The sequence below is a fragment of the Phocoena sinus genome, chromosome 2 (genome assembly GCF_008692025.1).
Source record: "Phocoena sinus isolate mPhoSin1 chromosome 2, mPhoSin1.pri, whole genome shotgun sequence".
Lineage (NCBI taxonomy): Eukaryota > Metazoa > Chordata > Mammalia > Artiodactyla > Phocoenidae > Phocoena > Phocoena sinus.
The window spans coordinates 166,805,229-166,827,439 of NC_045764.1; the positions used below are offsets into that span (position 1 = coordinate 166,805,229).

The 22,211-nt window shown below is 39.8% G+C and overlaps 2 protein-coding genes across 2 annotated transcripts in view; one reads left to right on the plus strand and one right to left on the minus strand.

The window, feature by feature from the left end:
* The first annotated feature begins 4,573 nt into the window (after nt 1-4,573).
* GOLGA5 (golgin A5) overlaps nt 4,574-22,211 on the plus strand; it is a 34,008-nt gene continuing 16,370 nt past the window's right edge. The window contains 6 exon segments of the mRNA XM_032623282.1: nt 4,574-4,730; nt 6,712-7,288; nt 14,107-14,334; nt 15,219-15,438; nt 15,890-16,013; nt 18,589-18,792. Of these exon segments, the coding sequence (XP_032479173.1) occupies nt 6,742-7,288; nt 14,107-14,334; nt 15,219-15,438; nt 15,890-16,013; nt 18,589-18,792 (1,323 nt within the window). The 5' untranslated portion in view covers nt 4,574-4,730; nt 6,712-6,741.
* LOC116749189 (non-histone chromosomal protein HMG-14-like) lies at nt 11,307-13,167 on the minus strand. Its single transcript, XM_032623284.1, has one exon. The coding sequence runs from the start codon at nt 12,111-12,113 to the stop codon at nt 11,805-11,807; it is 309 nt and encodes a 102-aa protein (XP_032479175.1). The 5' UTR covers nt 12,114-13,167; the 3' UTR covers nt 11,307-11,804.

Below are 22,211 nucleotides of genomic sequence, written 5' to 3' on the forward strand. Positions count from 1 at the left end.
AGGCCTCTGAGCAGGGGTAATGACAGGCTGAGGATGTGGGGTGAATGAGGGCCTAGGAGGTTTCATCAGGGCTGCAGTGGCAGAGGGACTCATCTCTGGGAGCAGCTTAGCATTCCAGGTGACATGGAAAACACCAGAAATGGTCTGTCAATCTGGAGGAACTCCCAAACAGGTATGGGAATATGAAATTCCTGGGCGTCACCCAGCATTGATTCATGGAAATACTACATTCTGTGCTCTATAAACAAAACGATCCAGCAATACTCATTTTACTTGTCAGTCCAGATGTATATACGTACATACAAACATACAAGCGTACGTATATATTTTTAAGCATAAAGTGCCTCCTGCTGCCGGAAGCTAAAAGTGCACAAAGAGGTTCACAATTTCATTCGTCAGAGCTGCTCAGCAAGGAGTAGAATCACAGAAACCCGGAGCTGAAGAAACACAGGCATCTTCCAAAGAAGGTAACAAAATTCCTAGGGGAAAGCCTGCAGAGCTGGGCAGGTGACGTAAATGAAGGGTGTCAGGCTATCTGAGAGGAAGGGCTGTGAAGACATGAGGAATGCATTCAGCCTCCAAGGGCGTTCAAAGTTAAAAAAGGTTTTTATATTATTAACTTCTGAAAAATAATAGGTTCTTATGGTACAGAGTTCAGAGGATACATACAAAAAAGGATTCATTGAAGAATAAACTTCCCTCTTACTCCTGTTGCCCAGCTGAATTCTCCAAGGAGGGAAAGAAAGTGTCCCTCAAGAGATAGACTCTACTCATCAAAGATATTTGTACACAAATGATAGCATATTACAAACACCATTTTTTAATTTTTGGTTTTTTAAAACATCAGATATTGTTAAGATCTTGGAGCTCTTTTCGTATCCTTGCATAAGAGCTTCTGTTTCTTTTAAACATCTGCATAGTACTTCATTGGATGAATGTACCAAGATTTTTAAATCAATGAACATTTAACTTGTTTCCAATATTTGCTATTATAAAGCAATGCTGTAATTAATAACTTTGTCTATGTGTGAGTATATCTGTAGGATAATTTCCTAAAAGTAAAATTACCTTCTCAGAGGGTATGTGTATTTTTTTTAATTGTTTTCATTGAGATATAACATACATGAAATAAAGTTAACAGGTTGTTAAGTACAGAGTTTATAAACTCTTACATATGTATCCATACCCATAATCAACACCAAATTCAAGATATACAACATTATCAGCCCTCTAGGAGCCTCCATCTTGACCACATCCTAGTAAATATCTGGCCCCCAAAGGTAACTACTATTATAACTTCTATAATCACAGGTTAGAGTCACCTGTTCTTGTCCTTCATATTAATGGAATTATACAGTATGTGGTCTTTTGAGACAGGCTTCTTTTTTTAAATTGAAGTATAGTTGATTTACAACGTTATATTAGTTTCTCATGTACAGAAAAGTGATTCAGTTATACATATATATATTCTTTTTCATGTTCTTTTCCATTATGGTTTATTACAGGATATTAAATATAGTTCCCCCGTGCTATATAATAGGACCTTGTTGTTTATCCATTCTATGTATAATAGTTTGCATCTGCTCGTCCCAAACCCCAATCCAACCCTCCCCCGCCCCTGGGACTAGCTTCTTTGAACTCAACTGTATTTCTTTAATTCAAGTAGGTCTGATTCATCCATGTTGCTGCATGTATAGTCATTTGTTTTCATTGTACATGTCTTTTGATGGACACTTCACCTCCATTTCTCTTGAGTGGAACTGCTGACTCATAGGGTAGCCCTATACTGGGCCATAGAGTAGGCCTATGTTTAGCTTTAAAGACAGAGCCCAAGTTTTCCAAAGTGGTTCTATCACTTACAGTTGTGTCAAAAATACACGAGTGTCCTAGCAGCTCCACAAACTCATCATTACTTGGCATTTTTCATCTTTTACATTTTAGCAATTCTGGTGGATGTGTAAAGGTATTTCATTGTGATTTTAATTTGTATTTCTCTGATGACTAATAGTGTTGAATACTTTTTCCTGTGCTTTGGCCCATTGGATATTTTCTCTTGTGAAATGCTTATACATTAGTCTATTTTTGTTGGGTTGATTGATATTTTTTATTGATTTGTTGGAGAGCTTTATATATTCTATATATAAATCCTTTGTCAGATGTATGTATGGTAAATATTATCTACCAGTCTTTGGCTTGCCTTTCACTTAATGAAAGCCTTGCAAGCTTTAATGTTGCTGTGGTGGTGGTTGTTGTTGTTGTCGTTTTTGATGAAAAGAAATTCTTAATTTTAACAAAGTCCAAATTTCAATCTTTTCTTTTGTGGTTAGTATTTTGCATGTGTCTTGTACAAGGCAAAGTTGTAACCTCTTTCTGTTGGCTGTGTTGTTTTTCTGGCTAATCCAGCCTAGCCCCGATGACTTCTGGGTAGTATGTCTCTATGTGCTGACTCTCTCAGGGAGTGTACATGGGATTCTTGAAACATTGGGGTAGTCTGCCCACTGCCTTTTTTTTTTTTCATATGGGAGATCTGGCTCTGCTTCAACTTCTTTCATTCTCATCCCTTCACTGATTAACAATATCGTTTCTGGAGTCACACTGATGTAGGTTGGAATCCCAGATGTATTACCTACTTCCTGTGTGACCTTGGGAAAGTAGCTAAACATCTCTGAATCTCAGTGTCTCCATCTGTTAAATGGGGTATGTATTAGATTTCATTAGGTAAGGCTGCATAAGAAACAATTACAAATCTCTAAAAGCAAAGGTTTCTTTTGCACTCATGTGACTTGTCAGGCGTGGGTTGCTTCATATCTCTTTCCTTCCAGGACCCAGGCTGAGGGAGCAGCTCCATCTGGGACAGGCCATTCTCATGAGAGAGGGAAAAGATCAAGAGCGTTGGTACGAATACATAATGGCCCTTAACACTATTGCTCAGATGTGGTGAAAGACACTTTTATTCACATTCTATTGGCCAAAGCAAGTCACGTGATCAAGCCTGACATCAGTAAGGCTGGAAAGGACACTCTTCCTACAGGATGCGTTTGCAGTCACAAGGCAACAGGTGATGATGTATAATCCTTGCTGACCTGAAACAACTAGGCTGCCAGGTATTTCTCCAGCAAAGATGGGTTTATTTGGAATCAGCAGAGAATTGCAATTTGGGGTCTGCCACCATAGTGAGCCACATGTTAGTCCCCACACAGCAAGGGAAGGAGAATGCTGTAATAGAAAGGGAAAGGGGTTGGAAGGGCTATACTAAAAAAAAGTGTCCACAGCTTTTCATTTGGCTGATTTGTTGCTAGGAGAGAAAAGGGGTCTTTCTACTTTTTGGGTGAGAGAGCTCTCCCTTCTGTCTCCTGACTCTATTTAATTTAGGTTTCTGTTTCTTAATTTTTTACATCCTTAACAGGAGGAGTCACTTAATAGCTGGCAACAACAATGCCACCTACCACAGGATAATAACAGTACCTTCCTTATGGCTGTTTTGAGAATTAAATGAGGTGAAGCACGGCCAGTGCTTAACACAGTATACTGCCCTTAGTAAGTACACAATAACTATTAGAGGCTATTATTATCATTATTACTATTACTATTTCCTGGTGCTGCCGAAAGTTCTTCTGCTCAGTGGACTGGGCTAAACCTTACTTGAGAGGAAGAAAAGAAGGATCTGTAATTACTCCCAATATTTAATTTGGAGACAATAAAACGTTGAGTCTAACGGCTCAAGCTTTGGAGGAATATGGACTCCTTACTAGGGCACATGATCTTAGACAAGTTACTTAACCTCTAGGGTCCTTGGGACTACGTTGTAGGCTTGTCATTAGGGCCAAATTAAGTCAACCCTGTACACAAAGTAGGTGCTGAGTATTTGTTGAATTATTAAATGTGGATTTTAGACTTATTTCAAATATTCAGTGGACTGTATGCGTAACTACAGTACAGCTGTATGGAAAGCCCGTTACTGGCCTTTTCCATCATTTGGGTCTCAGCTCAGATGTCACCTCCTCAGAGAGAGACCTTCCCTGTCCACATCATTTAAAGCGCTTCCTTCACCTCCAGTCACTTCTCCCTATTATCTTGTATTTACAGCTCTGGTAAAGCTCTGAAATTGTCTTGTTCATTCAGTGGTTTCTTTAATATGTCTCTACCACTAGTTCTTGTTTTCTGTACTCTCATCCCCAGTTGAGGATGGGCCTCAACATCCTCATTCGTAAAACTAGGCGAGCGGAGGAAGAATGGGGAAAGGTAAATGCCGGCCGCTCCACCTGTGTCTCGGGCCTCCAATTCCTTCCGGCAGGGCACCGCCCCTGCCACCCACGTGGGCCGCTGTGGAGCACGCCCCCAGATGGGCGAGGCCTCCAATGTTGTGTCGGCCGCGTGCGGGCCGCGGTCCTGGGGAGGCGAGCTACGTCACACGTACGCAGGCCCTGCCCCCGCCCTTGCTCGCCACAGGCGGAAAAAGGGAGTGGCCAGGCGCAAGGGCCCCGCAGCCGGCGGCGGTGGTGCCTGAGCCGCCTCTAGGTGGCTGCTCTAGGCTCCCGCCCGCTCAGGCAGCTCGGAAGCCACTCTGTTTTGGGTCCTCGCAGCTCTTCCACGTCTCCCGGAAGAGTAACTGAGCCGTGGCCGATCGAGGGCCAGGTTTGCTCAACCTGGACCCTCTCCCGGCCGGCTGCTGAGGACGGGCGGCCTGGGAGGGTGACCAGGCCGCGGTGCAGCCGCTCCAGAGTCCTCAGGTGAGGTGGCCGCGGGAGGCCGAGGGGTCCCCTTGGGGCCTTAACGGCCTTAGAGGCGGGGGCGGCATCCCCTCAGCGGAGACCCTGCTCTCTCCGCCCTGCCGGGGGCTCAGGAACAGGGCGGGGGAGCCCCTTGGGCCTCCACGGACGTGGCTTAGTGCCCTCCCCTTCTCTCCTTCCCCTACCCCAGCCTGGTTTGGCCGCTCTTCCCCCTCCGGAGGCTCAGTGCAGTGGGTAGGGAGCGAAGTGGGGGTCTGTACTCGTCCCCCTGGGCTTGACGACAGAGTCCCTGGGACCGACCAGCTGATCCCCAGCCTCCCTTCCTCTGTGTTGACACTTGGCCTTCGTGCAGGCCCTGCCACCGCCGTCGGCCGCCCCATCCGCATCCCCATCCCCATCCCCATCCCCATCCCTGGCGCTCTCACCCTCTCTCTGTTCAGCTCGGCGTGGGCCATTTACTGGGCGGAATTTCTTGAGGGCTCTGTACCTCGGAAGTCGGCTAGAGTTGTTCTTTTGTCCGCGGGGCAAGTGCCTAGGGCCCATCTTAACATTTAATTGGGTACTCAATCTTAAGGCACAGGCTTTTGTTTTAAAACCCTTTAAAACTTTACAGTGAGAGGTAAGATATAAGTTAATAAGTATGTTTTGATTGCTTTATTAGGAGAGATCATTTGTTCCCTACTTACCACCAGTGTTTACTCGGGAATGAGACATACTCTGTAGGGAGTTTTATATGTTATGGAGCATGTCACTTCCATTTTCATTGGATTTCACATAAGCTCTGTGAAATACACGGGCATGTAATCATCCGATTTTGTAAGGAAGAGGTTTAGAGGGTGAGTTTCTTCTTGAGGTTGTTCAGATACTGGCAGGCTAGATGGGGAACGCAGGGGTTAAAAAGTGGGTTTGGCTGACTTAGATTTACCTGTCTGAGCTGCTGTCTAAACTCTGGGATCTTTCTAAACCTTTCCCCCCATTTGTTTTGTGACAAAAGGGTATTGCTACTTACCGCACAATGTGGTTGTGAAAATTATGTGTGCTAAAGATAACGTTTGCAGGGCACCTAACATAAAAATTAATTCCATTCAGCAGTATTTATGGGTGCCTGCTGTGTGTTGAGAATTCATTGGTGAGCAAAACAGACACGACGTTTATCGACCCACTCCCCCCCTCTCCTTCCCCAAGAGGGAGAGACAGGGGAAAAAAATACATATAAAACATGAAGGGATGTGAGGGAAAAGAATAGTGTGTGAACAGAGAATGATAGGACCTAATTTAGATGGGACAAAAGAGCCATTTGGGGGGCAGATGACGTTCAGGTGAGGACCAAGAACAAAAAAAAAGTTAACTGTGAAAGAGCGCTCCAGGCAAAAGGAATAATGTGTACATTCAAGAAATGGTTGTTGACTTTTTTATATGCTACTCTTCTATGAAATGGAAACTAGTTATTTCATCATCATCATTTTGATTTATTGTGGCACTGGATATAAGTACCCAAATATATGCATCAAATGAATGTGTGATCGTAATTGTTTTATTCTGAACTTAGCTTAATGTGCCTATAGTAGGTACTGAGAATCCAAATTATTGAAGGTATATTTTAGACGTGTATATGCACACCTAAATTATCCATGATAGTGCTGCAGTATTTACACTTTGTTGAAATAGGAGTAACAGTAGTAGTGGTAGTTGTAATTATGGTAACAGCTACTCAAATGAGTGCCTACTGTGGGCTAGGCATTTTTCAAAGTGTTTTTTAAATGTAGTATTTCATCTTAAAACCATCCTGTAAAGTAAGCACACTTATTTTCCTCATTTTCTAGGTGAAGTTTCTCAGTTTCAGTCAAGTAGTTTGCTTGGAGTTACGTAGTAAGAGGCAGGGTCAGGCTTTCCAACCCAGGACTCTCTGTCTCTAGAGCCTGGTCTTAATCGCTGTGCTCTGCTGTTAAGCCACACTGATCATTTTATATCCTTTTTACAGGTTCACCAATAGGATTATTCTGCTGCCATCATGTCCTGGTTTGCTGATCTTGCTGGAAAGGCAGAAGATCTTTTAAACAGAGTTGATCAAGGGGCTGCAACAGCTCTCAGTAGGAAAGAGAACACCAGCGGCACTGTTTATAGCAAAAATACTGACTATCCTGAACTTCACCAGCAAAATACAGATTTGACTTATCAGACAGGACCTAAAGCTACTTACATTTCCTCAGCAGCTGATAATATTAGGAATCAAAAAGCCACCATCTTAGCTGGGACTGCAAATGTGAAACTAGGATCTAGGACATCGGTGGAGGCCTCCCATCCTGTTGAAAATGCATCTGTTCCTAGGCCTTCATCCCAGTTTGTTCGAAGAAAAAAGTCAGAACCTGATGATGAGCTGCTGTTTGATTTTCTTAATAGTTCACAGAAGGAGCCTGCTGGGAAAGTGGAAATCAAAAAAGAAAGGGGCAAAACACCTGTCTTGCAGAGTTCTCAGACAACAGGCGTCAGTTCTGAGAACACTAGTGTAACCACCATCAAAACCATTGAAGAACATCCTTCTGGGAGCCAAAGCCACGGTAGTTAATCAGTCCTCTGTTTCTTTTAGAGTTAACCAAATTGGATGTCATCATAGCCTGAAATGTTCTGGTAGCATTTGTCATGCTTTGTTTTGTTACCTGTCCCTGCTGGCTCAAGGGCAGGCTCTCTGAAGTGTGTGGTGTAAATAAGGGGACAGCATAGAACACTATTAGCCAATATACGGTTACAGTAGGGACCTTTGAATGTTGTCTGTTGTAACTTTACCCAGCCCAGCGTCTTATTTTTTAACTAATTAATTAATTTATTATTTATTTTTGGCTGTGTTGGGTCTTGGTTGCTGCGCACAGGCTTTCTCTAGTTGTGGTGAGCGGGGGCTACTCTTCGATGCAGTGTGTGTGCTTCTCATTGCGGTGGCTTCCCTTGTTGCGGAGCATGGGCTCTAGGTGCGTGGGCTTCAGTAGTTGCGGCACACAGCCTCAGTAGTTGTGGCTTGCGGGCTCTAGAGCGCAGGCTCAGTAGTTGTGGCACACGGGCTTAGTTGCTCCGCGGCATGTGGGATCTTCCCGGACCAGGGATCGAACCCGTCTCTCCTGCATTGGCAGGCGGATTCTTAACCACTGCGCCACCAGGGAAGTCCTCAGCCCAGCATCTTAAATTATATCCAAAATGATTCCCTAACATGTTTTAAGATATAAAGAAGAAAATTTTGAAATCTGAAAGGAAACATATAGTTTTGGATTTGGAACTATCTCCAATTCATTTCTTTCTGTCATTGGTATTATAAAAGTAACAGGCGGCTGTACTTCACTTATATTCTGGATTGGGAGCTTTTTGGTGTGTTTTTCCCCCTGCCTACCCTGAAAGTAAAGTGTGAGAAACTGAACTTTGATCTGAGTTGGAGGGTTAAAGGCATTGATTTAGTAGTGAAGTAAGAACTTAGAATTCTGGTTTTCCGTTGTTTAATTTGCTATGAAATTACCTCAACATGTACATCTTCTCACCTGCAAAAAATGATGTTTACATGGTAATGTGGCTAATTTGAGTACCTAGGAAGCATTTTAAAATAACAATAAACATGATAGGTCCTTGCAGGGATTCTTTATAGAGCTGATAGCTCATGGGAGCTTGTTATGTTCTTAAACCTTTTAGCTTCTTCCACAGTCTTGGCTCTTAGTGAATAAAATCTTTCTTGTATTTCAAGATAAAAAAGTGGTAAAGAGACGGGTTTGGGCACTAGCAGTTAATTAACTAGGCGTGAGCAATCCTAAATTTCTTCTCAACTATCTTTTGATTAATTATACATTTATTGAGACCCTATTGGGCCAGGGTACAGAAGTGAATGGGTTATAGTTTATTGGATGAGATACACATGGGCACAGATAATACACATGTAATATAGTAAATGGAGCAGTTGAGGTATGGTCAGAGTGTTGTGGAAGCATGTCTTTTTCCTTATTGATTCATAGATACTCTTTTTATGTTCTAGATGGCAATTCTTTCTCATCCTCCTCCAGTTTTACCTTGTTGTTTTTTTCCTTTTTCTATAATGTCTCAATAGAAGTTCTTAATATAATGATTTATCAATTTTTTCTTTATGGTTTGTGTCTTTTGGGTCTTAGAAAATCTTTTCCTATCCTGAGGTCATAAAGGTATTTTTCTGTATTATAGGAAAAGTTTTTATACTTTTGCCTTTCATATTTAGATGTTTACCTAAAGTTGTTTTTTATGTATGGTGTGAGGTAGGCATCTAGTTCCCTTTTTTCCCCAAATGGAAATCAGTTATCCCAGCACCATTTATTGAAAATATTTCCTTTCCCTGTTAATCTGCAATACCACCTCTGTCATATATCAAATATCCATCTATATGTTGGTATGTTTCTGACACTTAATTCTGTTTCATTGGTTTATTTGTCTTTGTGTCAGTGCCACATTGTCTTAATTACTGTGGTTTTATAATATGTCTTTATATCTCAAAGAGCAGATTCTACCACCTTGTCCTTCTCCAAGAATGTTTCGGCTATTCTCGGGACTTTTGTACTTCCCTATGCATCTTAGAATTTGCTTGCCAAGTTCCACAAAATTCTGTTGGTCTTTACTAGGAGTCCATTGCTTCTACTGACATCAGATAGTTTGGTGAGAATCAGCATCTTTACAACATAGAATCTTCTAACTTATTAACATGGTATAATTATTTTTTAGATGTCTTTCATTAAGATTTTATTGTTTCTTCCATAAGTGTCTTGCATACTTTTTGTTAGATTTATTCCTGGGTAGTTTATATTTTTTAAAGCTCTTAAAAATGGTATGCTTTAAAATTTTTTACTTTCTGTTTGTTGCTGTCTATAGGTTTTTGTAAATACACACGCACACACACACACACACACACACACCAACCTAAGATAGCTCTTAAGCTTCATATTTTTCTATACATTCATTTAAATTGTCAACAACACAATAATACCATATGTAGATAATGACTGTTTTCTGCTTAACCCTTTTATGTTTTTAAAAACTCTTTTTATTGCCTTACTACATTGGCTTGTACTTGAAAACCAATTTTGTGTCTTGTTCCTTGTCTTAAAGAGAATGCTTTGAGTGTTTCAGTTTGTGTTAAGTTTTTCATAGGTACTTTTTATTGGGTTAAGGAAGTTTCTGTGTATTTCTAATTTGAGTTTTTATGTTGAATTTTAGCAGTGTTTTTTTCATGTATGTATTGAGATATCATGATTTTTCTTCTTAATATTAATATGGTATACAAATCAGTTGATTTACTTAAACCTAAAACCAAACTTAACTTTCAGTAAATGTTTGCTAGAACTCACTGGTGAAACCATCAGGGTCTGGGGTGTTCTTAGTGGAAGATTTAACTTTGATTCAATTGGTTTTCCATTTCTTTTTAAATCTGTTTTTGATAAGTTATATTTTTTTCTAAGAATTTGTCTATTTCATATACTTTCGGGAGGATTATATTTATTTTACTTAATTTCAGGAAAATAACGTCACAGCTGAAATTTTAACACAGTCAGACACTAATCACTTATAGTAACCCTGCAGAAATCAAAGCTTGATCACAAATACCACCTGAAGAATACCAGTATTTGGCACTCTGCTAAATGTTTGTTTTTTTAAAGCAGCATTAACGAAGTATAACTGATATGCAGTAAATTACACATTTTTAAAGTATACAGTTTGATGCGTTTCATCATCATGTACATTTAAAAATTTATTGACATAACGTAGTTTACAGTGTCTCCCTCAGAAGACCATTTTTGGTTATGTTGATCCTCTAGTATGTTTCTTTTCTATTTTGTTAATTTCTGATCTTTATTATTCTGCTTTCTTTGGGTTTATTTTGCTGTTTTTGTAATCCTTATGATGGGTGCATAACTCATTAATTCCTTTCATTTTTAAAAAAGTATATTTTATTTACTTATTTTTGGCTGCGTTGGGTCTCCGTTGCTGCGCGCGGGCTTTCTTTAGTTGGTGGTGAGCAGAGCCTACTCTTCGTTGCGGTGCGCTGCCTTCTCCTTGCAGTGCGCTGCCTTCTCATTGCAGTGCCTTCTCTTGTTGCAGAGCACAGGCTCTAGGTGTGCAGGCTTCAGTAGTTGCGGCACACGAGCTTAGTTGCTCCGCGGCATGTGAGATCTTCCGGGACCAGCGATCAATCCTGTGTCCCCTGCATTGGCAGGCGGGTTCTCAACCACTGTGCCACCAGGGAAGCCCCCTACCTTTCTTTTTTTTTTTCTTTCATAATTGAAATTTTATTGGCTGTTTTGAGGATCAGTACACAGACATTTCAATTTGTACACAATTCTCAACATACGTACCAAAAATCTAAAAAATCATGCAGTTGTGAATCTTTTCTGAACAGTTATTCCAGTGACTTTCCAGCTTAAAATTTGGAGGCAAATTTTCCTTCACAGGATATCAAGTACCAATATCTTCAAATATTGATAATGCTGTTATATCGTAAGTCCCACTAGTTCACAATTTAATATCATGTACACTACATACTCAAATTGTCCATCGTTCACAGCACATTAACAGTTACTAGAAGAACTGGACTACCACGACCAAAGATGTTACAGAGTGCACAAAATTCTGCCCAGGAGAACCAAGATCAAGGGGTGAGTGGTTTGCTTTAGGAAACAATTCTACCAAAAACAACATGGGAAGAGAAGTAATTTAAAGTGTTTAAGACATTAAATGCACAACTGACTTCAAACTGACATTTAGTGTGCTTTGTATTATAGGATATAAAAGCTACCTTCCATCTGTGGAATGTTAAGCTGACACCCAAGACAATCAAAGCCTCCCATATTCGATATCCCACTATTTTCTGGTTGTACCAAAAAATAAACAACCAGCAAATGATTTCACCTCTTAAAAAAAGCATTTACACTTAACAAATGGGATGAGGTGGGATTCCCTCCTTTTAAAAAATATTTCTAGAGCTACTAAAAAACTTGCGTTTACAAAATAGTTGGTAAAAATATTCCTCTGGATTGTACAAGAGGGGAGACAGGGACCACTGATAGGACCGGGTGTGTGATATTAATCAGACTTGGTTAATTCTTTCTCTCCTGCTTCATCAGAAGCTGGGCTCTCCTCGTTTTTAGTTTCTCCGTTTTCTGCAGGTATGTCTTCTTTAGTCTCCTGGTTAGCCACTTCAGCCTCTTTTCCCTTTGCTCCCCTTTTCCCTTTTGTTTGCACGTTTTTGTCTAAAGATTTATCCTTTCCTGCCTCCTTTTGTGGCTTCGTTTCCACTTTTGCAGGAGCCGGTTTAGCTGACAACCTCGCCGACCTCCTCTTGGGCTCCTCCTTTGCTGCCCCCTCGGCGGAGCCGACCTTCCTCTTGGGCATCGTGGCGGCGGGGCCGGCGCGTGCCGGGTGCCTGCGGGCCGCGCTGAGAGCCTGCAAAGCTGGGCTGCCTGGCCGCTGCCACTCCTCCCCCCACCCGAGCTTCTTCCTGTCATTTTTAATGTAAATATTCAAGGCTATAAATGTCTAAATACTACTTTAGATATATCTTACAGGTTTGGATGTATACTTTATTTCTTTTTAAAATCTTATAAAATTAAAAATAATTTTTAAAATTTTCTCAATTTTTATTCATTAAAAAAAATCTTTATTTTGGAAATTTCAAATATACCAAAGTAGAGATTGATGGTTCCCCTCAACCCCCATATTAACTTTTATCCAGTGATGATAATCAACAGCTCATAGCCATTCTTGTTTCATTTATAACATCTCATTTTCAATCTCTTTCTTTACCTCTACCCACCACAGAATTATTTTGGAGCAAATCACAGGTCTCATATCATTTCTTCTATAAATATTTTATTAACTCTAAAAAATACAAGTTTTCAAAATGAACAGTCATGCCATTATCACCATAAAATTAATAATTCCTTTGTATCATCTAATATCTAGTCAGTATTCAAATTTCCCTGTTTGTCTCATCATTTTTACACGTTATTGAAATGCGAAAATCTTAGTTGTACAGACAAATGGCTAGAAAATCTTAGTTGTACAGACAAATGGCTACACCTATGAAACCCACACCTTTATCACGATAAAGAATGTTTCCTTTGCCCCAGAGAGTGCCTCATGTCCTTTTCTAGTTAATCTCCCCACCCATCCCCCAAGAACCCACTGTTCTGATTTTTTTCCCCTTAGATTATTTTTGTCTGTTCAAAAACTTCACGTTTGCCAGCAAAAAGTGAGATCATATAGTGTGAATACTTTACCTGACTTCTTTTATTCAGCATGTTTGTGAGATTCACTCGCGTTATTGAGTATATTAATAATTCTTTTTTATTGTGTAGTATTTTACTGTAGTATTATACCACAATTTACCCAGTCTCTTTTATGGACATTGGGGATTTTCCAGTTTTTGTTTTTTTGTGAATAAAGGTGCTATGAACATTTTTGTACTTGTCTTTTTGTGGAAAAATGTTTTTATTTCTGGTCAATAAATACCCAGGAATGGAATTACTGGGTCAAAAGGTAGGTGCATGTTTAATTTCATAAGAAATTGTGAATACTTCCCCACAGTGTTTATGTCATTTATATTGCCACCAGCAATCTGTCTATAAGAGTTCCAGTTGTTTCATATCTTCACCAACATTTTATGTCGTCTTTTTAATTTTAGCCAGCTAGCGGGTGTGTTTTGGTCCTTGTTTTGGTTTTAATTTGCATTTCCTTGATCACTAAAGATGTTGAGAACTTTTTCATTTAGATATAGTTCATTTTTTAGCACATACTTAATTTTTTTGGAGTAAGTAAAAAGTGTATTTGCATCACATTTAGTAACAAAACCAAGATGAAACTGAATTAATGAGTATCTGAATTAATGAGTATCTCTTTGGGTAAGGCAGTTTAGACTCCAGTTTGGTATATAACAAATTGCTCTGACCTGTTATTACTCTCCTTGCCTCGAAACCCACAGCTGTTCTTTTATGCCTTTCCAGTATTTTCAATGTTGAAACTTCTCCCTTTTTTTCAAAAATGATTCATAGACAGAAGGGAGGACAAAACCCTTGTTTACCTAAACCCAACCACGTAAATTTCTCTGCTTTTTTTTTCCCCTTCCCAGAACTGTATTCTTGTATCTTTTCTTTATCACCATTTGTTCAGTGTATCCAGACTTCGAGGGTCCTTACAGATCTATAGGCTGTATGTATGAGAGCGAAATTTCATCAGAGGGAAGTCTATTAAAAATTTAAGTTTACTTTTTATGGTGTTTTAGCTATAGCAGTCAACTTGAGCCAAAAGGCATTCTACCACAGTAAGCTACTAGTGCATATATAGTGAGCATTCCAATGTAACAAAGATGTATTTGCTTTTTTTACAGAAGCCTCTAATAATTCAGATTCTGGCCATGAAGGCCAAGAGATTTCTTCAAAGGAAAATGTATCATCAGGTGCTGCCTGTGCTGATCACAACCCAATGCCTAAAGATGATGGGAGATCACATGAGCTATCTAATCTTCGACTGGAGAATCAACTGCTGAGGAATGAGGTTCAGTCTTTAAATCAAGAAATGGCCTCATTACTTCAAAGATCCAAGGAAACTCAAGAGGGTAGAGCCTTATTTAAATTACCCAGGGTTAGGAATTTAGCATTTCAAAAATAAACTAAAAACTTGATTATATCTAAACTATTAGAAAGATTTTAGATGGGACTTGTAAAATAGTGTTTTCACAGAAATATAGGGCCCAGGTTTGGAAATGGGAACAGTCATCCTCCCACCCACCTGAAACAGAACACTGGCCTCTTTGGACATTCTTTAGAAGCCGTGGATAGGAAGATAGTGTAAGCCTTGTTAGACTGACTTTAGAAGAAGCTTCACTTTAACCCAGACTAATTTAGACATGGAAGTAGTTTTTCCAGAGACCCTGTACAGTTTGCTTCAATATTTAATTTTTTTTTTTGGTTGGCACTCTGCACTGCATTGCTCTTTCTGCACCAATTTTCTAGGTTAAAAGAATATCTTTTTGCCACAGTAATTGAAAGAAACATTTCTTTCCAGTGTTTATCTTCAGGTTTTGTTTTTGTTTCTTTTAGTCTTACTGGGGTGTACATCGTCTACCCTTGATTTGGATGTGCATTCTTTCCTATCTGTAGCAGAACTCCAGAAATCCACTGACCATTTTAATCTTGTGAACTCTCGGCTGTCTACTGATTTTGGCTCCCAAATGCTTTATGACATGTCTCCAGAAAAAGACATTTGTAGAAGAGCAGCTAGCTTCATGCCTGTTTCCAACCAATTAACTGTAATATAGATATGAATGTTGGCCTTGGAAAATGGAGGTCCCTCTTGGAGCAAAAAAGTTGAAGATATTTGTAAGCTTCTAATTTTGGCAATAAGTACTAAAGGGATTCAGAGGAGAATCTTTGTGTGCTCTGAGAAAGATGTGTTTACTTGTATGGAGAATTTTCTTTCCTTTTCTTTTTTTCTTTAAAGAACTAAACAAAGCAAGAGCAAGGGTTGAAAAGTGGAATGTTGACCATTCAAAGAGTGATCGAATAACTCGAGAGCTTCAAGCACAAGTGGACGACCTGACTGAAGCGGTGGCTGCAAAGGATTCCCAGCTGGCTGTACTGAAAGTGAGACTCCAGGAAGCTGACCAGCTGCTGAATACTCGCACAGAAGCACTGGAAGCCTTACAGAGTGAAAAATCACGGTAGCTAACTCTATTAATAATGAGAAAATGAGCTAGAATGTTTATCAATGCAAGTAATGATAAACATGGTAGTAAATACTGTCTTATCAAAATTTAACTTTGTAAATTTACAAGAGAGAAAATGTGGCTTTTGGTAATGCTGGAAATGTGTGTGGTTAAAATGGATTTATTATCTGAATCTTGAGATGCATTGTTAGCAAATTCTGAATTTAAAAATATTAGAAGAGCAGTGTCATTAATCTTTTGACGTACAATGATGTGTGGCGTGTGCTTATATTTGGATGCCTAAAGATATAGGCTACAGTCCATTAAAAGGGAAAAAGATTTCTCTAAGAAGGTTTTAGTCAAACCGTCTTTTTTGTGCTAATATGCCAGTGCTCTAAAAATTATTCTACCTTTTCATTTGTATACTGTGGAAATGAGTTATTTCAAGTGATGTCTTTTCTTTTAGAATAATGCAGGATCACAGCGAAGGTAGTAGCCTGCAGAATCAAGCTCTGCAAACTCTTCAGGAGAGATTGCACGAAGCAGATGCCACTCTGAAGAGAGAGCAGGAGAGCTATAAACAAATGCAGGTTAGAATGGGGACAGCAGGGCTCTTTTATTATTTGGGTGAGGAGGAATCGCTTTACACTGTTCCTAGCATATTCACTGTAATAAAATTCTGCAGTGCATTTCAGAAAATTCTGTTTCTGTGGCAAAAACTAAGTATTTGAAAATTTAGCTTGATCCTTGCTAAATTTAATTTTCTATGTTGAAAAACAATTAAAATACTTAATACTCATTAGATATATACATCTTTTCATTTAATTTGGTTGTGCAGCCAGCATTACCATTATTTGATTAAAAGCTGATTTGAGGGCTTCCCTGGTGGCGCAGTGGTTGAGCGTCCGCCTGCCGATGCAGGGGACGCAGGTTCGTGCCCCGGTCCGGGAAGATCCCACATGCCGCGGAGCGGCTGGGCCCGTGAGCCATGGCCGCTGAGCCTGCGCGTCCGGAGCCTGTGCTCCGCAAAGGGAGAGGCCACAACAGTGAGAGGCCCGAGTACCGCAAAAAAAAAAAAAAAAAAAAGAAAGCTGATTTGAGGCATCTCATTCTTTTCGTTTAAGCTTTTTCTGATTCCAATTTAATCTGGTTCTGTTATTTCAAGAGAAAGTTGTACATAATGTTTATTTAGAGTTTTACACTTCAGTGAATTTTTGCATCTAGCTTAGTGATTTTCAGCTCTGTCTACACATTAGAACCTCCTGTGTGGTTTTAATACTTTCTGATGCTGAGTCTTCATTCCCAAGGAGTCAGATCCCATTGTGTGAGGTAGGGCATAGGTGTTGGTGATTTGGATTTACACGATTTGCGGGTGTAGCTGATGGGTAGTCAGGGTTGAGAACCTCTGGCTCACTGTCTTTTCAACAGGTGAAAATAGTTCAGCCCTAAAAGTAACAGGTAATATAGGCTTTTAAAATTTTTTATTAATGTATTTTATATACCGCAGTAAAATATCCCAAAGTACTATCATCTCATCATGTAGTTAATGTTAAAAATTATTCATGAGATATTTTACATTCTTTTTTGCATACTGATTCTTTAAAATATGGTGTGTTTTACACTTACAGCACATCTCAATTCATTCACTAAATTTTCTTCAGAAATACTTGATGTGTATTTAGATTTCATAAAATTTATAGGTGAAAAAGTTGTTCTAAACATACTCAGAATAACAGTTCTTCAAAAAGTTAAGCATAGGGTCACCATATGCTGCAGCAATTCTGCGCCGAGGTGTATACCCAAGAAAACTGGAAATACGTGTCCACACAAAAACTTGTACATGGATGTTCATAGCAGCAGTATTCATAAGGGCCCCAAACTGGAAACAGTACAACGTCCATCAGTTGCTGAATGGATAAACAAAATGTTGCATATCTGCACAAGGAGATATCATTCAGCCATAAAGAGGAATGAACTATTGACTCATGCTGTAACATGCATGAACCTTTAAAACATTATCCTAAGTGAAGAAGGCCAGACACAAAAGGCCACATATTGTTGATTCCATTTGTGTGAAATGTCCAGAATAGGCAAATCTATAGAGAAAGAAAGTAGATAAATGGTTGCCAGGGGCTGGGAGGGAGGGGGACGTATGGGTAGAGGATTTCTGTTTGCGGTGAAAATGTTCTGAAATTAGATAATGGCAGTGCACAGCTCTGAGAACACTACGCTGAATTGTATTCAGGAAAACACTGAATTGTATATCCTAAAAGGGTGAACTCTGCGGAATGTGAATTATATCTCCATAAATCTATTATTAATTGAATTGAGCTTCAGTATTTATATTAAACTAATTTAAATGAACAAACTTAAAAATGCACTTCTCAGTTGCAGACACATTTCACATGCTCAGTGTGCCTCACTGAGTGGTCCTCTTGCTCCTTTCCTTCCAAACAGGAGTTAATATTGGATCAAAGGTTTGTGAGCTTTAGTTATTGGCGTGTAACTATGAAAGCTTTCTGACTTCTGTCTCACCTTCTGAGTTTTTTGGTGATGGGAGCTTTTGAAAATAAGGGTAAAATATAAATAATTCTCAGAACTAAATTTAGGCTAAGGGACAGACCATGTGTTTTTTAGGGTGTACTTTAAAAGTTTCTTAAGCAAAAAAATTAGAGGGAATAGTTTATTAGAAAAACTGAAATAAAGGAAAAACATTAGCCATGATATTAGAAAAGATGTAGCTGTGTGCTTGTGTCTTCCATTTGTTTTCTAATAGACTTTCTAGTTTTCTGTAGACCCTTATTCATTGATCAGCTAGGTCAGACCAGACCTAGTATCCAAGTGACCAGATTCACCTGGGAAACTTCTTAAAAAACAGATGCCCAAGCCCAGTCTTGGAAATTCCAATTCAGTTAAGCCCAAGGAAGGCCTTGGGCAGCTGTATTTTTAACAGACTCCCTCACTGATTTTGATGAATTGCCATGTTTGGGAACCACAACCTTAGAGTTCCTGTTCTTCAGTTCCTAACAAATGAAGAACTTTTTTTACCTCCCTGTTATGTTGTTGGGCTGAGCTAATAAATCCCATAAGATATCTAAATGGATGGTTGTAAAGTATACCTCAAAGCAAAATGATATAATAAGTATAATATAAACTTTGTCACAGAGTGAGTTTTCTGCACGCCTTAATAAAATGGGAGCGGAGCGCCAGAATTTGGCAGAAGCAGTTACCCTGGCGGAAAGAAAATACACAGATGAGAAGAAGAGAGCGGATGAGCTACAGCAGCAAATCAAAATGCTTAAGTCCAACTTGGAGTCCTCTAAGCAGGAATTAATTGACTACAAGCAAAAAGCTACTAGAATACTCCAGGTAAGCGTGAGATGCACATGTGTGAATGTTAAGATAGGCCAGATGACCGAGAGACATTCTGAGATTTTTTATAGATCTGTGAAATACTTTGTTCCCGTTTGACTGGGTTGGCTTGCTTCAGGTGTCTTGCTCTTCTTAGAAATATTATAAAAAAAGATGAAATGTCTCCTGTTCCTACCACTTTTTTCCTTTTAAGAAAAAAATTCATTCTGCCACTACCTAGTTCAGGTCTTCAACCTGTCACCTTAATCACCAAAAGCAATGTTTTTTCCTCAGTTAGGTGTTTCAAGATCTGGTCTTTTTTCTTCCACTAAGTAACCATGTGCTGTTGAGCAAGCTGAGCCAGAAGGCGGCAACAGAGAGAAAGATACAGAGGAAGAAAGAGGACAGACTTATGGAGAAAGGGCTTAAATGAGGTGAAAGGAGATGGAATCAGTGCACAGGCGGAAGAATTATCCGCCCCCCTCAAAAAAATGAAAGGGCACGTCTTCACTCTGATAAGAAAGGCAAAGGAAAGAGAAGTTGAAAGCTACATTAGATGACTACAGTCTTAGATCTAAGGGAGGGGGAAAAAGCTGGGAGAGGAGATCTGAGAGCTGGAAGAGGCCTAGACCAGTCACTGAAAAATTCAAAAGAGGATCAACAAGGAAGAACATAACAACTGTTAAAAACATTGCTTTTGGCTCTTTTGACCACTTTGATCCATTTCCCTGTCCTTCTCCTTTCTTTTAATGCCAGACGTGCGACATCTGCCAGACGTATGATATCTGCTGTCTTCATTTTAGAATGTTAACTTTAACTCTTTTATGTAATTTCTGTCCCCACTACATTTCTGAAATTGTCTTCTCAAAAGTCTTTAGTGACCTAAATGCTTTCTGTCCTCTTACTAGTTTTCATCCACTTTGATTTTGGTATAGCTTTTTGACCCTGTGAACTCTCCTACCTTCTTGAAAGTTGCCTTCTAATGTTACTTGTACTGCCTTAGCTCTCTGTCTTCTCTTTACTGCTGTTTCTCTTGGGTCCTCTTCTTCTGTCCTTTTTTGTTATTCTTTTTTATTTTGCTTTGTCATATACTCTGCTTCTGTCATTGATGTGACTTCAGCATGGCTCCAGCTTCCCACCTGGTTTCTGAATGCCTGCCATGCCCAACCCCCAAATCAGCTTCCCCTCCATTCTTCTGTTTGCATAAGTGATATGGCCACCTTCCTAGGCAGTGAAGCTTGAAACTGCAGTGGCATTTTGACTCCACCTTTTTCCTTTAGTGCCTGCCTCCTATTGGCTATGACCCCCTTTTATATTCTACCTCCGTGAAATATCATATCCACCTCCTCTAAACTCTTCTTTCTAATTATTTGTGTTGTACCAGTGTAATTTGTTAATTCATCTAAGAGGTACTTAATTGAGCACCTAACTATTCACTAGGCACTTTGATAGGTGCTGAGGATACTGAGCTCAAAAGATGTGTCCTCTTAAGGGAGCATTCAGTTTAGTGGGGCAACACTGAGGCAGTTGATAAAATGAAATTATTGATGCAGTACTATGGGAGCTTGAAAGAAGAAGTCCTTAAAACATACCTGGAGATGTCAGGAATCCCTGGGGATGCTGTATGAAGAGGAACTTGAAGGATGAGTAGGCAGACTCAAGGTAGGGAGGAGATTTCAGGTAGAACAGCCTGTGCCAGAGCGTAGCGGGCCTGAGGGAACATGGTGTATCTAGGAGACTGCAGCTAGTTCTCCGTTGCTAGAGCATCAAGTATTAGAGATTAAGAGATGGGAGAGAAAACTCAATGACAGCAGATGCCAGATTGTGGAAGGCCTTGCATACCGTGCAGAGGAGTTTTGATTTTATCCTTTAGGTGATGGTAGGGGTTGGGGAGGTTTCAGAGGACTTGAGCAGCATGACCAGATCTGGGTATAAGAACTGCGGCAGCCATGAAGAGGTTGGGGGGGTGCTGGATGTCTGTCTTGTTTATCATTGAATCCCCAGCATGGTGCCTGGCCCTTAGTAGGTTCTCAGTAAATTGTTGACTACATCGAAGGGGTGAGGGATGGGATGGCGAGATGTAGATGATGAAGAGGCTTTTATAAAAAATGATGGTAGGAAATTATGAGGACCTGATCTGAGTTTGTGGCAGGGACTGCTAGGAGAAATGTAGGAGGTAGAATATATGAGACTTGGAGATTTAATTGGAAGAAGAGAGAAAAAGGTAAATGGAATCTAGGATGATTCCAGGTTTCTGGTTTGAGTGTACGAATGATGTTCCCGTGTACTACTACAAAAGGGAAAAAAGGAAAGACAGCAGTTTAGGATTGAAGGAGATTATGATAAATTATGGTGAGTTTGCAATATTGATGTGACATCGAGGTGAAAGTATCAGGAAGGGCATCAGAAATGTAGGCCTGAAGCTCAGTAGAGAGGTCTGCTGTTTAGCCACATGGAGGTATGAATATATAAATATAGATGTAGATCTAATCATGTTTATTATAGAAAATTTGAAAAATACATAAAAGCTTGAAGACATCACCCATAAAAAGGAGAAACTGTCTTTGATGGAGGAGAGTGACTTTCAAATATTTATGGTGAAGGAAACAATGGTCCTTTTTATTACTGGCCTAGGATTACAGCACTTTTTAAACTAGTCTTCCCATGTCAAATCTCTTCTTCCAACTTATCTTTTATACTAGGTGTCGGCAAACTTTTTCTGTAAGGTGCCAAATAGTACCTGTTGCAGACTTTGAGGTCTGTATGTGATCTTCATCACATATTCTTTGTCTTTACTTTTTTATAATCCTTTGAAAATGTAAAGAACCATTCTTAGCTTAGTGAGCTATACAAAAGGCCACAGGCCAGATCTGGCCCATCGACGATAGTTCGTGAGCTGCCGCTTTAAACCTCTGCCAGAGTTACCCTCCTCAAACGCACCTCTGGTCATGTGACTTCCTTATCCACTTCCTGGTAACTGGCTCTGGACTGCCCAGTACAATTCACACATTTTAGCCTGGTATCCGAAGCCCTCACACACTGGTCCTGACATTCTGTCTGAATGCATCCCGGGATACTCTTGGGCCCTGTGCTTTTACATTTTACGCTTTGTCCTCTGTTTTCTCTACACCTTTTAAAATCTTAGCCATTTTCCGGACCAGTATAAGAGCTATCTTTCAAGTAAAGCCTTCTCTTCCCCAGAAGTGTATTTTTTTCTGCTCAGAACTCTGCCTTGTATCGGATATTTGTCACTTCCCTTTTAGTTTATAAGGCAGAGGGTACTGTCTGGAGTGACATTGTCTTTGTTACATAGGACGCTTAGCATAGTGCCAAACCCATTGTAGGTTCTTCATAGATATTTGTTGAGTGGAATGTGATTGTGTGGGGGAGGAAGTATAAGAAAGGATGAGAAGAATCTTGTTAATAATAAGTTTTCA